This window comes from Quercus robur, chromosome 9 (genome assembly GCF_932294415.1).
Source record: "Quercus robur chromosome 9, dhQueRobu3.1, whole genome shotgun sequence".
NCBI classification, from domain to species: Eukaryota; Viridiplantae; Streptophyta; class Magnoliopsida; order Fagales; family Fagaceae; genus Quercus; species Quercus robur.
Window position 1 is genome coordinate 7,082,757 of NC_065542.1, and position 16,960 is coordinate 7,099,716.

The window sequence follows — 16,960 nt, forward strand, 5'->3', positions numbered from 1 at the left end:
CAAGCAAGATTGAAGTCATAACAAATTTTTTTTCTTCTCTACCTATATTGTGAGTTGTGTCACACCCTTGATGTTGTATAATCATGTTTTAAGCTTTTCTTCTTCTTCTTCTTCTTCTTCTTCTTCTTCTTCTTCTTTTTTGAGAGAGAGAGTTTCAATTTTTTAACTAAACTATTCATAGTGTATGTGAGAAATCCGAGAGACCTATTTTTCCTAGCCAAGCAAGATTGAAGTCATAACAATTTTTTTTTCTTCTCTACTTATATTGTGAGTTGTGTCACACCCTTGATGTTGTACAATCATGTTTTAAGCTTTTCTTCTTCTTCTTCTTTTTATTTTTTTAATTTTTTTTATTTTTAAGAGTTTCAACGTATTAAAATGGCTACTCACATTCAGAAATTGAACAAACAATAGGAAATGTAATTATTGCCCATAACAGAGTACTTTGTATCCTAACATTTCGGTTTTGCATATTAGATAAAAAATTACTACATGAGAGTGACTATTATTGACACCACCAAACGATAAGCATTAACAAGTAGAACCATAAAACACGTAAGGGGCTGCACCATTACAAAGGCTAGTCACATTCGGAAAGTGAACAAAAACAATAGGAACTTTAATTATAACCCATAACAAAATTTTGTATAACTTATATTCTCTAATTTTTACTTGTTTTCAATTTTGACCTTATGGTTTCAAATTTTTATTTTTTAAATTTTCATTCATTTAATTTACATATGGTTTCAATTTACTGTTTATGTCAATCTTTGTCCATTGTCATTAAACTCTACACAATAACGTAGTTTTTCTAGTTTTAGTATTCAAACATAACGGTGCGGTAATCACTCCACAAGTATAAGTATTTGTAGGATGTGGAAGGTAAGGGACGGGATTCAAATATCTAAGAAAAAGTTTCACACACATATACACTTAAATTAGACTAGAGTAGAATTTCTATTTTGTATAAAAAAAAATAAAATAAAAAAGGTATCCAAACATAACAAAACCAAGAAAATTATTTCTATTTATTTCTAAAATATATGAAATCATTTTTTAAATAACCATTGGGAAAAAAAACCATTATTAAAATAAATAAATAAAACAGTATCACATTATTGACCTCACTGACCAACCAAAGATTGTACCTCCAAATAGCTGCCCTTATCACTGGCCAACACTTGCATAACCTAAAAATAATCTACACAAAACAAATCAAGACCCAAGACCTATTCTTTAAAAAAAAAAAAAAAAAAAAAAGACCTATTCATTGCCACAACACTATTACCCAAAGACACCCGCTCAAGTAACCCCACCTATAAAAAAATAAAATAAAAAAGCATAATCCGACCAAAATCCATTAAATCACTACCGCCACTAGTTCCATCCACAAACCAAAATTTTCATTTTCAATTAAACTATATCGAAACCTTTTTATTTTTTAACAAAAGGGAGTAAAAGCCTAGAAGACAAAATCAGGGTCACCGTGGACCTCCCAATGTGCTCCTTTTCACCACAGCCAGAATCAAGTCCTTTGCATCCATTAATGTCCAAAAAGACACTCTAGCCTATCAACTCTACACCCAAATCGAAGCCATTGTTGCCAGGCTGCAAAGATGTCTTCGTGGGCTCACATGAGTGACACGACTCAATTCCTCAAACACAATATTGAGCCAACCCACATGCATGTACAAACCACATTAGAGCCGAGTGTAATAGGGTATCGGTCGATAAATGGATTGGTCTAAGATGATCATCTCAAATCAAATGGTTATGTTTCTCAATCTTTCCAACCTTAGTTTACCATCATGAAATTAAACGAGTTGACTTTATTGAGAAATCAATGCCTTACAAAAGGTTCAGTCAATTCCGAATGTCTATTTAGGTTAAGTGCCAAGTAAATAAAACCCACCATCAATGCTTTTGATGGTCCTGAAAATATATTCGTCCACCGTAGAAGGACAATAATAAAGGACAACACTGGAATCAACCAAGCCCGAGAAGAACTGCCTGACAAAGACTCCTCCATCGTCCCACAGTTATGGCGAGGCGTTACATAAACGAACAATGGTCTTCAGCACCGTTGGAAGATCCTTTTATCCATTTAATTCCTCGCGTAGGCGTTACAAATCCCGCAATGATTTGACCATCAAAGCAAGGCCAACGGCTAGGAAGAGAGATCTTATATATACCCATTGGTAAAGCCCGCAAAGAAGGTACGCAATTAGAATCTTCAAAAACACTACACTCATATTATTCTCTTCCCAATTGCTAGCTATTCTAACTTTGGCATCGGAGGCTCATTGGCAGGGGCCACACCGGTGTCCTTATTTTCTTCTTGAATTGTCTCTTAATTAGGTTAACTCGTGGACGGTTCTGGTCTGGACGAATCTCTTTGCTGACAATCCCAGCATCATCAGTTTGGCGTCGTCTGTAGGGACGCAAATACTATTCAACGCAAGATTTGTCCCAATTAACTCACAAGTCCAGATGGAAACCAACACTAACCCAGATCCTGCTGCGTTGGCTCTACAGATTCAGTCACTCGCAGCCACTATGGAGGAACTTATTAGGCAAAACTAGGAGATGAGGCAGTGGCTGCAACAGGAAGATAACCGTACATATGTCAACATGGATGACGATGAAGACAGTAACAAGAGACGAACCAGCACCCCAGAAGAGGTGAGCTCAGATCTCCTCAGGGAGATGAGGAAAGAGATGGACGAATTGAGAAAAGCCATCAGGGGGAAGACGGACCAGAGCTTGGAAAAGATAATTAGAAAGACGGATTCACCTTTCACTGTGGCCGTCCAGGAGTGTCTGGTGCCCTCCAAGTTCCGTCTACCACAACTAAGGCCCTTTGACAGGTTGAAAGACCCATTGGATCACTTGAATACCTTTGGGACGACCCTGGGTCTTCAACAACCCCCTAACAGGATTTTGTGCCGCTCCTTTCCCACTACCCTCAAAGGAGTAGCCAGGGAGTGGTTCAACAAGTTGCCAACGTCATCCATTGATAACTTTGAGCAGCTAAGCAGTTCCTTTATTCGTCATTTTGTCGGGGGGCAACGACCAAAAAGGACTGCCGACCATTTGCTCATCATCAAACAAAGAGAGAAGGAACCATTGAGGTCTTATGTAACGCGCTTCACCTGGGGAATGTTGGAAGTAAACGAGGCAGATGATAAGGTACAGCTCACGACCTTCAAGGCAGGTTTGAAGTCTAGAGATTTCATGGCTTCCTTGGCTAAAAATCCCCCCAAGACGATGGCAGAGGCATTATTGAAAGCACAGAAGTATGTGATTGCTGAAGAAGCTCTGACAGCCATTGATGGAGCAGAAAAAAGCAAGGGAAAGAAGAAGGAGAAGGAGGATGATCGGAGAGGACAAAAAAGAGATCGAGCAAATCGACGGAATGACGAAGGGAATAGACGGAGGGAGGACAAAAACCCTCATCCAGTGAAGTTCACATCGTTAGTGATGCCTGTTGACCAGATTCTGATGGAAATAAGAGACGAACCTTCTCTTAAATGGTCAAGGCCACTCCATTCTTCACCTAGTTTGCGCAACAAGAGGAAATACTGTCGTTTTCACAAAGATCATTGGCACTACACAGAGGATTGTAGAGATCTGAAGGAGCAGATTGAAGAACTTATACGGAAAGAAAAACTACAACAATATGTGAAAAGAGGAGATTCTAGCAAATACAGCTAGAAAGGTCAGCATGGGGGCCCTAAGAGGGACGAAGACCGACCATCGTCTCGTCCACAGAATGCATTAGGGGAAATAAAAACTATCGTAGGGGGACCAACCACAAGGGGGATCGTTCAGATCTCTCAGGAAGTCACACCAAAGGCAGGTAAATAGTGTTCATAGTCTACCTCCTCTGACGCAAAGACGGACAAACCAAGACATGTACTTTTCAGAAGACGATGCAAGGGGCATAAAGCAATCGCATGGTGACCCACTGGTCATTATGATCATGATTGAAGGGTTCAACACAAGGAGAGTTCTGGTAGACAATGGGAGCTCGTTTGACATTATTTACCTTTCCGCCTTCCAGCAGCTAAAGCTAGACCCAAAAAGGCTCTGTCCTTTCGAGTCCCCACTCGTTAGTTTCAGTGGAGACAAGCTATACCCCATGGGGATAGTGATGTTGACAATCACTGCCGGTTCATACCCCCTCCAGGTAACTAACCAGCACAATTTCTTGGTGGTAGACTCACCCTCATCCTACAACATGATCATAGGATGACCAACGCTCAACCATTGGAAGGCAGCTACTTCCACGTACTGCTTGAAGGTAAAATTTCCAACAAAACAGGGGGTCGAAGAGATAAAAGGAGACCAAGTGTTGGCAAGAGAGTGTTGCCAGGCCGTCCTAGCTTCAAAAGAGAATCATACGTGGACAATCGAGGAAAAAACACCAGAGATCGTTGAGAAGCTAGAAACAATAGAGTGTCTTATGGACTTACAGGACGACGGCACGAACACCAACAAGAGAAACACCCTTCAATTTGACATACGACACTAAAGTAGTCATCCCAGTCGAGGTAGGACTTACTAGCCTTAGGAAAGAGTTCTTTGATGAACAACACAACGACGATCAACTGAAGCTGAACCTTGATTGCCTGGACGAAGTCAGAGACCAAGCCTCCCAAAGAATGGCCAAGTACCAGTAAAAGACGGCCGAATACTACAATTAGAGAGTAAAACTAAAGAGATTTAGCATCGGGGATCTAGTACTCCGGAAGGTGACTCCTGCAACAAAAGATCCAGCACAAGGCAAACTTGGTCCGACCTGGGAAGGACCCTACAGAGTTGTCCACTATTCACGACAGGGCAGCTACCACCTAGAAGACTTAGATGGAAAAAGGCTACCTCGTCCCTGGAATGTCGAACATCTAAAGGGGTACTATGAAAAAAGGAACCATAGCCTGATTGTATAATTTAATTTTCGAACTCTTTAACACAAGTCATGTAATAAATGATTATTTAGAGTTTTGTAAGTTGTTATTCACGAGCATTATCCAGCAGTTCGCACGCTCTAATTATCTCCTTCTCAAAAGACCAAAAAGGTCGTCCAATCCAAAGAGACGATAAGATTCCTTAAATCGATGTACATCGTCCAAACCAAAGAGACAATAAGATTCCTTAAATGGATGTGCATCGTCCAAACCAAAGAGATGATAAGATTCCTTAAATGGATGTACATCGTCCAAACCAAAGAGACGATAAGATTCCTTAGATGGATGTAAGTCGTCCAAACCTAAATGACGACGATACCCCTTGAACGGATGAACGCCGATAAGATTCATCAGATGGGTGGATATCGTCTAGATAAGAACAAAGAGAGTACTTCAAACAAAAATCCTCTAAGCCCACATAAGGACAAAGGGAGCATTGAAGCAAAAATCCTTTAAGTCCACATAAGGACGAAGGGAGCATTCAAACAAAAAACCTCTAAGTCCACATAAGGACGAAGGGAGCATTCAAACAAAAAACCTCTAAGTCCACATAAGGACGAAGGGAGCATTTAAGCAAAAACCCTCTAAGTCCATGTAAGGACGAGGAGAGCATTTAAACAAAAAAGCATTTTTCCTTTAAGTCCCCATAAGGACGAAAGGAATACTTAAACAAAAGATGAAGACAAGGCATCTACAATCAAGAACGAATGAGGAAAATACCAACCAACATATCACATATAAAGAGGTGCAAATTGTTCGAAAGCACCAAAACATACCGGGCATAAAAATATTGTTCGTACAAAAGCCCAAAAACATATATGGCACCAAAAAAAAAAAAAAAAAAAATATATATATATATATATACATATATATAGAGTGTCTTCAAAAGTGAAGCTTGGTTAAGCCGGAGGTGCGTCATCGCCACCCTTGTCAGCCACAGAAGGATCCTCACCAGAAAGCCTGAACCGCTTGGGCCGCCTCAATTTCCTTGTCAACAGCTTCAAAATCCAAGTTTTCCAGATCGGTTCCAGGTCCGTGCTTCATTAAATACCTTCTCAGTAGTTCAAAACCCTTAAAATACCACTGGAACAAAATAGTGTTATATTCCTCTGTCGTCTGGAAGGCAAGGACGACCTTAGCGACTGCAGCTTTCATCCTCTGGTTGGCCGTCACGAGAAGCTCGTCCTTTTACTTCGTCAACAGTTTCTCAGCCCCAAGTTGCTCGGTCAGGACTTTAACTTGCTCCTTGGAGGTATTATGAGCATCCATAGTAGCTATCAAATCCCTCCGCAACCCCGAAGCTTCAGCCTCCAGAGCCTCCACTTTCGAAGTAGCCATGACTGCCTTCTCCTCGTTTGCCAAAAATTGTGTGGTAAGGTGCATCGTCTCTCCCAACACCTAATAGTAAAGAACACCATCAAAACTTGAATCAATAAAGGAAGGACTAATAAAGTAAGGGAAAGGTTACCTGGACGAGCTTGTGAACATGCTGGCTCACCATCTCGTGGGAAGGCACAAGGGAAATCTCCTTCATTTCTTCAGGAGTTAAGAGCTTGTTTGCTCGAGTCATGGTTGCCTCAGCATTAGCCCAAATGTTGGAGCCCACTTTCTCCTTGCCCTTGTACCCAGTCTTCTGCTTATTCGGGGCAGGGACCTCCTTAAGGGAAATGGTAGGAGAAGCTGTCCGTCCCTCGTCCAAAGTAAGAGTGGATGAACCCCTTTCAGCCACTTCTTTCTCTCTTTCTTTCTCCTTGTCAGTTATCCTTAGTGTTTTCTGGCCAATACTTGAAAGAGGTTCGTTCTTCTTCGCCTTAATTTTGGTTTACATATCCTTGTTAAATTTTCTCGTCATCTCTGCACCAAAAAGGAAGAAAAATTCAAGAATCCAAATAAGAAAGAAAGAAGAATGGATGATCGTGAGCGTGAAGACGACTCACGTTTCCTCTGCTCTTGGTCGATCGTTTGAAGGACGTAGAGTGAAGGCTCAGGACCTAGACAATGACGGGCCAATGTGCATGGATCAATCAGCTCGTTGAAATCGTCAATCGTCCTCGCGTACTTAATGGCCTCCTGAACTCTTTCTTCAAATTGGCTCTTAAGATTAGGGCGTTCCTTCACTAAAAATATATATATATATATATATATAAGGAGGACGATCAAAATCAACTAGAGTACCAAGAAAAAAGGCTTAAAAGGCAAACGCACCAATATGAGGGGTCTCCCACCGGCATAGCAACCTAGGAACATTCCCCCAAAAGTCGTTGGACAGAGTCTCCCAACCATTGCCCAAAACAAAGAAATATATGGACTTCCAATAACGGAAGGACGAGGGAAGATCAACTACAAGACGGGAGCTCCTGTCCCAGGGAACGAACTCATAATATCCAAACTCCTTGGACTCTTTTAGACGGTAGAGGTAGGTGAACTCTTTCAGAGTGATCATGTCACCGTCCGCTATGGTCGTCTAGATCACCATACAGCTTATGACGATCCTCCAAAAGTTCGACATAAGCTGCCCAGGGGCAATGTGTAGGTGATCTAAGAGTTCCATAATGAATGGATGGATGGGAAACCTCAGGCCACACGAAAAAGTAGCTTCATAAAAGCAGACTTTGCCATGGGCAAAGGCACAAGCCTTCTCGCCCTTCCTAGGTAGACGAGCCCTAGTTTCATCAGGAAATTGGAATCTATCCCTAAACTTATTAAAGACAGCTTCAAGGTACACTTTTCCTTGAGGGCGTGGAAGGGACGGGATGTTGTAGAGGTAGAAGGAAGAATGGACGAAGACGGAGGAACGGAGGTGGCCGTATCCCTAACAGCCCCGTCCACGACCACACCAGAAGACGAACCCCTCTCTTAACCACTTGATCCCAACTTTGATCCCATATCTTCCCGCTTAAAAACCCCACGGACTGATTTAAACCAAGACAAAGACTGATGAAACAAAGGGTACAAATCACCTAAGGCTAAATTAAAACCACTATCCCCTACAACGAAATCCCCAATTTGTGGGTATTAGTCTCCAGAAGAATCTAACAGCCCCCCCAAGCGAGCGAAAAGAAAGGCAATAGATGGAGAAATGTTCCTAAATTCAGTATAACCCACCATTCAGGAAAATTATGCAATCCCAAAAAGGAAAATAAGAATGCGGAAGAGAAGAACATAGTACAGCCAAAAAGAGAAAAAGCATAGGAAAAGGCGAACGTACCTGAAAATAAGGAGGAAAACCGAATAGGATGGAGCAAAATGCCCCGCAGCAACAGTAAACTCAGAGAAATCAGACGCAGAGAAAAGGAAAGAATGGAAGTCAGAGATGTCAAACGCAAAAGGAAAGTGAAAAGAAAAAAAAAATAAAAGAGTTAAAAGGTTTTTTGCCTTGAAAAATGCGGGAAATTGAAAAGGCAGTCACCAGAAATGAGAACTGCTCACTGATCAGAAAAGGACACATGGCCACGATACGTGCCACGCTGCCATAAGGCCATAAATGCGGAGAACATAACCCCAAGCGTTAGAAAACTTTTCAAAAAAAAGAGAAAAAGAAAAAGAAAAGACCTCTCGCATTCCCTAGACCGTCCGAATTGAGGACGATCACCGAATAGGGGGGCAGCTGATGGTCCTGAAAATATATTCGTCCACCGTAGAAGGACGATAATAAAGGACGACATTGGAATCAACCAAGCCCAGGAAGAATTGCCTGACAAAGACTCCTCCATCGTCCCACAGTTATGGCGAGGCGTTACATAAACGAACAACAGTCTTCAGCACCGTTGGAAGATCATTCTGTTCATTTAATTCCTCACGTAGGCATTACGAATCCTGCAATGATTCGACCATCAAAGCAAGGCCAACAGCTAGGAAGAGAGATCTTATATATACCCATTGGTAAAGCCCGCAAAGAAGGTACGCAATTAGAATCTTCAAAAACACTACACTCATATTATTCTCTTCCCAATTGCTAGCTATTCTAACTTTGGCATCGGAGGCTCGTTGGTAGGCGCCACACTGGTGTCCTTATTTTCTTCTTGAATTGTCTCTTAATCAGGTTAACTCGTGGATAGTTCCGGTCTGGACGAATCTCTTTGCTGACGATCCCAGCATCATCAGCTTTGGTTTGAGATATTGATAAAGTGAATATCTCATCTAAGATTTATGCATAATTATTATAAGGGCCTCCAAAAAAAAAAAAAAAAAAAAAAACCTTCATCTTATGATTCTATCTTATGAGCTTTGAGGTGTATGAAGTTTCTTATTTGCTTCTTTAACTAGAAGTGGATTGATTAAAACTCTATTTAAAGAGTTGATTTTATTAAGAAATCGATGTATTACTCCAAAATAAAATAAAAGAAATATAGGTTGTCAAAAAGCTTTGGTCCTATTCAGGTGCCTATACCCACCACCACATTGGTTCGAGATATCGATAATGTGAATATCTCATATAATTAATGTTAGGCAAGATGAGTATTAGGACCTTAAAAAAAATGATATTTTCATTCTATCTTATGAGATGTAATTTGCGTAAAGTTTTGTGTTTTCTTCTTTAAGCAAAACCACATACATAGAGACTCTATTTAAAGAACTGAATTTTATTGAGAAAGTAATGTCTAACTATGTGTTTTCGGAAATGAAACAAGAGAACAACAGTCTAACAAAATGTTCGGTTCAACATGTGTGCCTATTTAGGTAAGTTTCCAATGAAATTGAACCCACCATTGCATTGATTAGAGATATTGATATGGTAAATATCCCATCTAATCAATTTTAGGCATAATGAGTATCCCTCAAAAGGGGGGAAAATGATATTTGCATCCTATCTTATGAGATATAATTTGCGTGAAGTTTCATATTTGTTTCTTTAAGCAGAACAAGGTAGATAGAGACTCCATTTAAAGAGTTGATTTTATTGAGAGATTGATATCTTACTATATGTTTTCGAGAATAAAACAAGAGAGCATTTGCCTAACAAAAGGTTTGGTTCAACATGTGTGCCTATTTATTTAGGTTAGGTGCCAAATAAATAGAACCCACCATTGTGTTGGTTTGAGATATTTGATAAGGTGAATATCCCATCTAAATATCTAATCAATTTTAGGCATATTGAGCACTAAGACCTCAAAAAGGGAACAAAAATTGTTTGCTCTATCTTATGAACTTTAAGATGTATGAAGTTTTATATTTGCTTCTTCAATCTTAAGCATAAGCAAGTCGATAGATACTCCATTTAACGTAAGTTGATCTAGGCCAAATGCATATATACCTATGTGAAGAGCCAAGATGGCACCATTAACTGACAAAGAGAGAGGAGCCATAAAGTAGTATAGAGTGGACGAACAAAAGATGAAAGAGAATAAATAACAAAAATGTTAATGTTTTTCTTTTTATAATCTAATAATTGTAGTGGGGAGATTTAAACCTTAAATATCTCTATTGGAACACTAAGATGTGATAGTTAAGCAACAAGGCTTTTGACAGGGGAAAAATGTTATTGTTAATTCTCTATAAAAAGTAGTTTTTCATAGTAAAAAAAATGTATTTTCATCATTTTGTGAGCATTAATGACTTAAACTAAATGAAAGAGGATGAAAGGGCTATATTAAAAACAACTGTTAATTAAAGAATTGAAATGAAAATTTGAAATTATAAGGACTAAAAAAAAATGTCAAATTAGAGTTTATAATTTGTAATTTAATCTTTTTAATTTTATAAACAAGTTTTGGCCAAATGATCTTCTTCAATAACATAGTCTTAGTAGCCTCAAGATTATATATTTTTAAAAATTGTACAACTATCATCAACATCCTTGTAACTCAACTAATACTTCATGATGTTTTCAATGGAAACGTCTATAGTTCAAATTCCCCTTTACCAACTATTTAATTATAAATTTTTTATTTAAAAAATACAAGTATCTTCTTAGTAACATAATTAATATAGATATATTGAATCAAAATAAATGGATATGAATATAGAATTATAAATAGGGAAAATTACACATTATCTAACTAAACTATATTTCATTTTACACTTATCCCTTAAACTATGACCCCTGTAACACTTTGCACACCATCTCCTAGGTAATAGTTTATGAAAGTAAGAGCATTCCCATCAGCTCTTGTATACTCTTGCATAATAGAAAAAGAGAGGAATTTTACACATTTTGGGTCCATTTGGATATAGCTGAAAATTGAAAACTAAAAACACTGTAGCAAAATAATTCTTAAATGTGTGAATAGTACCGTAGAACCCATTTTTAATGAAAAGTTGCTGAAAAGTGAGATTTGTAGGTCCCATGAATAATGCAGGGGACCCACTAGTGTGCATTGTTCACACGAAAAAGTCAACAATCACGACTAAAAAAAAAAAAAACGCAAATGTGAGATCATCCGTATCCAAACCACACCTTAAGCCACAAAACTGCCCACATCACTCCTTCTAAAATTGTGCATATTTACACATTTGCTATCAGACTTCTGCTATCCTCATCTGCTTTTTCCTCAGATACACAAACACACCCACATGGACAAACCAACACACACAGAGAGAGAGAGAGAGAGAGAGAAAGAAAGAGATTGGTGTTGGTGTTGGCCGCTTGTGGATCGATGGGTCAATGCTGGTGGCGGAGATTAGAGCTTGTGGGTTGATGGAAATGGGTCTGCATGCTTGTGAATCAACGTTGGCGGCGAAGATCGGTGCTTGTGGGTCAACGAAAATGGTTTTTGATGCTTGTGGATCGGTGTTGGTAGCAGAGATCGGTGCTTATGGATCGATGGAGTCAGTGTTTGTAGGTTGGCAAAGATCAGTCCTTGTGGGTTTTGATTTTTGTGGTGCTTGTGGTGGAGAGCTAATCGGACTATGAGAGAAAGGATAAGAAGAAGAATAAGTTGCTTGTGGAGGAGAGGTGATCTGACACGTGAAAGGAAGAAGAAGAAGAGGTTGTGAGAGGAAGAAGAAGAAGAAGAAGAAGCGGAGGAGGGAGTCTGAGAGAGATAAGGTCAAAGATAAAGATAAAAAGAATGAGATAAGTACAAAGAAAAGATAAAGAGATTATAACAAAAGAGTAATAATAAAAAATTAAAAAGATATTATTATTTAAATAGAATAAAGTGTAAAATAGATGAATTGATGTGAGTGTTTTGGAAAAATTGTAGTGTAAAATAGAAAAAGTAAGTTCTTAGTATAAAATAGACGGAAAAATTTGACCGGACTGATGCAATTACTCTAAATGTGCATTCTCATAATTTAAGAAGATAAGTGTGAAAGTAATATATTTTAAAAGTGTAAAATGTGTATTCTCATAATTTAGAAGAATATAATGTAAATTGGAGTATAATTTATGGGATAAAATTTATTTTTAGTGTTTGTTTCTATCTTTTCAAGTGAACCCTAGCAAAAAGTGATTCGAAATAAATGATTTTTTTTTTTTTTTTACTAAGTGTGACTGTTGATTTCAAATCTTCTAGCAAATTCCAGAGTAGACAAGTGTGGATTATGTGGAAAGATCATGTAAGAATATCAAAAAGGATGCCTGAAAGATTTCAAATAAAAAAAAGGTGCATGAAAAGATGTAAAACAGAAATTACAAAAATATTCACTCATCACAATTGCATTGCCTTGCCTGCATTTATGCTGTAATATTACTCGGCAATTCAAACTCATCAAATCCTAAGAAAAACCATCTTATTAGGGTCTATTTAGATACCACTTATTGTTGAAAACTGAAAATATTATATCAAAATAATTTTTAAATATGTGAATAGTGCCGTATGACCCAATTTTAAAGAAAAATTTGCTGAAATTCGTATTTACAAGTTCCATGAACAATGCACGGGACTCACGGAAAAAATGTAGACGCATGTCGGTTATTTTTTCAGTGAGTCCTGTGAGCTGTTCACGGGACCCACAGAAAAAATACAGACGCATGTCGGTTTCCTTTTAAGTGCAATCCAAACCCATCCCAAATTGAATTCCTCTTTCAAAAAGGTTTTACCCAAAGAAGAAAATCCTTACGTGCCCAATAATATCTCATAGTTCGATCCCATTCATGAGCTTCTTAAACGACTATGGTGCTTTTCTCTCCCTACAACAAAAGTAATGACTTTGAGGTAATAAATTAAGGGCTGAAATTAAATGCAAACTTTTGATAATGCAAATCACAAATCAGTGTAAAGGGCCAAAGTGGGTTAAAGTTGATGATGTGGCAAAGACATGTATGGCCAATTATTTTTCCACTCAATTCATTTCATATCTACTTTTCATATTTTAAACGTAGATATTACATTTTTTTTTTTTTTTTGCCTTGAAAAATGTATGCATCAATTCATGTAAATGTAATATGTAGATATAGTCAATGACGAAGCTAGAAAAATTTCTCAATGAGAACCAAGTTAAATATATCATTGTATTCTGATAGTTTTAACTCTCTATATAAATGCGTATGAATTTATTTAAAAACAAAAAAACAAAAATCTTTTGCTAAAGAGATTTACTTATATATTTTTATTAACTTAGACTTTATTAAATGCTCTTAAAATTAATGAATTATTTTTAGGCAAAAAATCAATGACTTATATATGACAAAAAAGTCAATATTAAATAAAAAAAAAAATAAATGGGACAACAATAAATTAAAGAGCATTTATAATTTTTTTTTTTTTTTTAATGAATGGGGGCCATCACCTAAAAATTACTTAGGGTACGTTTGGTAGAGTGTAATAGAAATTGTAATGTAATAACTATTCCTATGATTTAGCTTTACAGTTGTTTGGTTATGTTTTTATTACCTGTAATAATCATTCCATATGAATCTCTATTCCTTAAAATGAGGAATAGACATTCCTTATTAAAAGTGCTGAATCCCTATTCCCTTGCTAAACGTAATACGCTCTGCTTAAGCATAATTCCCAAAATTCCCAAAATCCCCCTCTACCCGCCTTCTCCAAAAATTTCTTTCTTCTTGCTCTGAACCAAAATCCCTCACTACCTGTATTTTCTCCAAAACTTCTCCTTGCTCTGTTAACAAAATTTCCAAAATCCCTCACTACTTGCATCTTCTCCAAAATTTCATCTACTTCCTAAATTTTTCATCTCCCTCCTCTCTAAAATTTTATTTTCCCGCTGCTAGAGATCTATTTATATGGGTACTGTCTTTCTTTCACCCTCAGTTGTTGCTCCCTCTTCTCAAGATTAGAAACAAAGATATTTGTATAACTGTGAGGTTCTGTGAAGCAAAGATTAGAAACACTGACCGTGATCAGCCAGCAAGTCTAAAGTGAATCAATATAATATAAATATATATATATATATATATATATCACGGTCAGCCAGAAAATGTAAAGAGAATCAATATAATATATATATATATATATATATATATATCACGGTCAGCCAGCCAATCTAAAGCAAATCAATATAATATATATATATATATATATATTTTATCAAAAGATTTTTATTTTAGCTGTGTAGTTTGGCATGATTTTTATTTCAGCTGTGTATTTATACTTTTTTTTTTTAATGAATAGGGGCATCACCTAAAAATTACTCAATATTTTAAAATTTTAACATTAAATAGAAGGGAGGAGGCATTTTTGGAAAATCCAAGGGTGCCATGGCCGCTCCTAGCCTCCCCTCCCGGCTCGGATTTAGATCCTCTAAATGTCTTAGGATACTCTACCAATAAATTTCTTTAAATTTTAACCATTCATTTATGATTTAAGGGTCTAGATTCTATCATGTTAGTATTCCACGAACAATAGTCTTAAAATAATAAAATAATGTTGCGAACAAAATAATCAAAAGTATTGTTTGTGGAATACTGACATGACAGAATCTAGACCCTTAAATCATAAATGAATGATTAAGATTTAAAAAAATCTATTTGAAGAATATCTAGGAAATTTAGAGGATCTGAATACCTCCCCCTCCCTCCGTGTATGGATATAGTATAAAAGTGCGTGTAAAATGATGGTTAGAGAATATTTAGTTATTCACAAGATATATACAGATGACAACACAAAAGGCTTAAGCTAAAAACATGGTGGAGGAGTAGGTTCAGTGTCCAAAACTGAAAGAGAGCCTCTCCTAAACTCGAGCATATATAGCAAGTGCCAAGTTGTAACTCAAAAAACCAAAACAAAAAAGCCTTCTGTTACTTGCAACTCTAACAATCCTTGACCCTTTGGATTGTTTTCAATGCCCACAAGCATTAATTAATTTCTTTTCTTTCTCACTCTGACCCCATTGCATTTCTTTTCTCATTTTTGTTATAACTTTTTGTTGAGAGAGAGAGAGAGAAAAGAGAGATAGGTATGGGAAAGGTGAAGAAATTGTTTGCATCTTCAGAGGTAGCTATGGCTATGTTGCTGGTTCAAATTTTCACGACCGGTCTCCAAATACTGTCAAGGGTCATACTTAGCCAGGGAACGTTTATTTTTGCTCTCATGACTTACCGTAATGTTGTTTCTGCTATTTGTGTTGCCCCTTTTGCGTTCTATTTCGAAAGGTTAGCTAGTCCTTGTTTATTATTCCTTTGATAAATTTTGTGTGACATTCATTTTCACTAAGTTTTGGTTGATAATACTGTGAATATGGTTCGGCATGGTTGCAGGGAAATCACAAAGAAGTTGAGCTGGTCAGTTTGGTTCTGGCTTTTTCTTAGCGCCTTAACTGGGTTAGTATTACCATTTGAGACTAAAGTGGGTGCCTTTTGATGCTTATAGAATTACATGGAACTCTATGTTCAACAATCACTCATTTTCTATCTCAAAAAACAATGACTCTTACCCTGATGCAAAACCATAAAAAGCAATTCCCAATATAACTACATCTAATGTATCATCTTCATTAAATTTATGAGATATCTATAAGTTGACTATAGTATTGTCCACTAGAGCTTGGCCACCTTGTATATGTAGGGAGGTCACGGTAAATCACTTTCTTGCAACTTGCAAGTCAGATGGTTGTGATTGAGATGGTGAGGAGATGTATTCAATGCTTGGAGGTTGAAGATGAGAGCTAATGCTAGGATGGTAATTATTCTTAGACAATTCCGGAGCAGTGTTTCTGACTCTCACAAAGGGAGTGGACTCCACATGTGGGTCCCACCATGGAGCCCACTCTCTTTGTGAGAGCCTAAGCACTGCTCCAAGACTACCTAAATTTTTTTCTAAGTGAAATTCAAGAGAAGCATGGTCTGTATATTCATATATGTAATCTTTTAAATTTTTTACAAAAGATAAAATAAAATTATTTGCTGCCATTTAACAAATTTAAAAACAAGAAATGTTCTTTTAATTCATTCTTACAGTGGTCCTTTCCACAACCGCCCCCCCCCCCCCCCCCCCCCAACAAAAAAGAAAAACACTTTACATAACAAATTCATAGATTTCAAGGCTATCAACTTATTTGACTTGAAAAAGTCTAAGGACACAATAAAATTTCACAATATTTTTATAACACTCTTGTTATGATGAGTTGTGGTGGATCTTGGTATAATCTTTTTTTCTTTTTTTGACTTATGAAGAAGTAATACCTTGTTTGTAGTAAAAATGTTATAGGATTTTATTGTAGTGGCAGAAGAACTCATTTGACTTTCCTTTTAATATTCAAGTAATTGGTTTGGATTTTTATATATTTAGCTTTGAATTTTATGAAATTTCTTGTTCTTTAAATGCGGAAATTTTTGTTTGTCCAAATGTTTGTGATAATGAATAAGATCAAAATCTTATATTCTATCGTGTGGGGTGTCACTGTCCAAAAAAACAATAAAAAAAAAAATAGATAAAAAATTTTAATTCACATTTTCCCCTTCCCTTTGAAGTGACTTTTTTCCTTATAAAAAGGGTGGCCTTTTTATGTTGGTGGGTTTGGTTCTGGCTCTTAGCCATTCATTTTCATTCTGTTGATGGTAAGAAGTGTTGGTCAAGCTTTTATGATTTATATTCCCAAAGGAGAAAAAGATAAACAGCATGATTGTAATGGAGTTGGAAGTCATTAAT

The 16,960-nt window shown here is 37.0% G+C and overlaps 1 protein-coding gene across 2 annotated transcripts in view; it reads left to right on the plus strand.

Annotated features, from left to right (window-relative positions):
- LOC126700510 (WAT1-related protein At5g64700-like) overlaps positions 1-16,960 on the plus strand; it is a 55,053-nt gene that overhangs the window by 35,843 nt on the left and 2,250 nt on the right. The window contains exons 1-2 of one of the 2 annotated variants that reach the window (XM_050398688.1): positions 14,913-15,465; positions 15,571-15,633. In XM_050398688.1, coding sequence (XP_050254645.1) covers positions 15,272-15,465; positions 15,571-15,633 — 257 coding nt within the window. In that variant the 5' untranslated portion in view covers positions 14,913-15,271. Of the gene's footprint in view, positions 1-14,912; positions 15,466-15,570; positions 15,634-16,960 lie in introns of those variants that run through there. The other variant, XM_050398687.1, reaches the window with a different exon arrangement.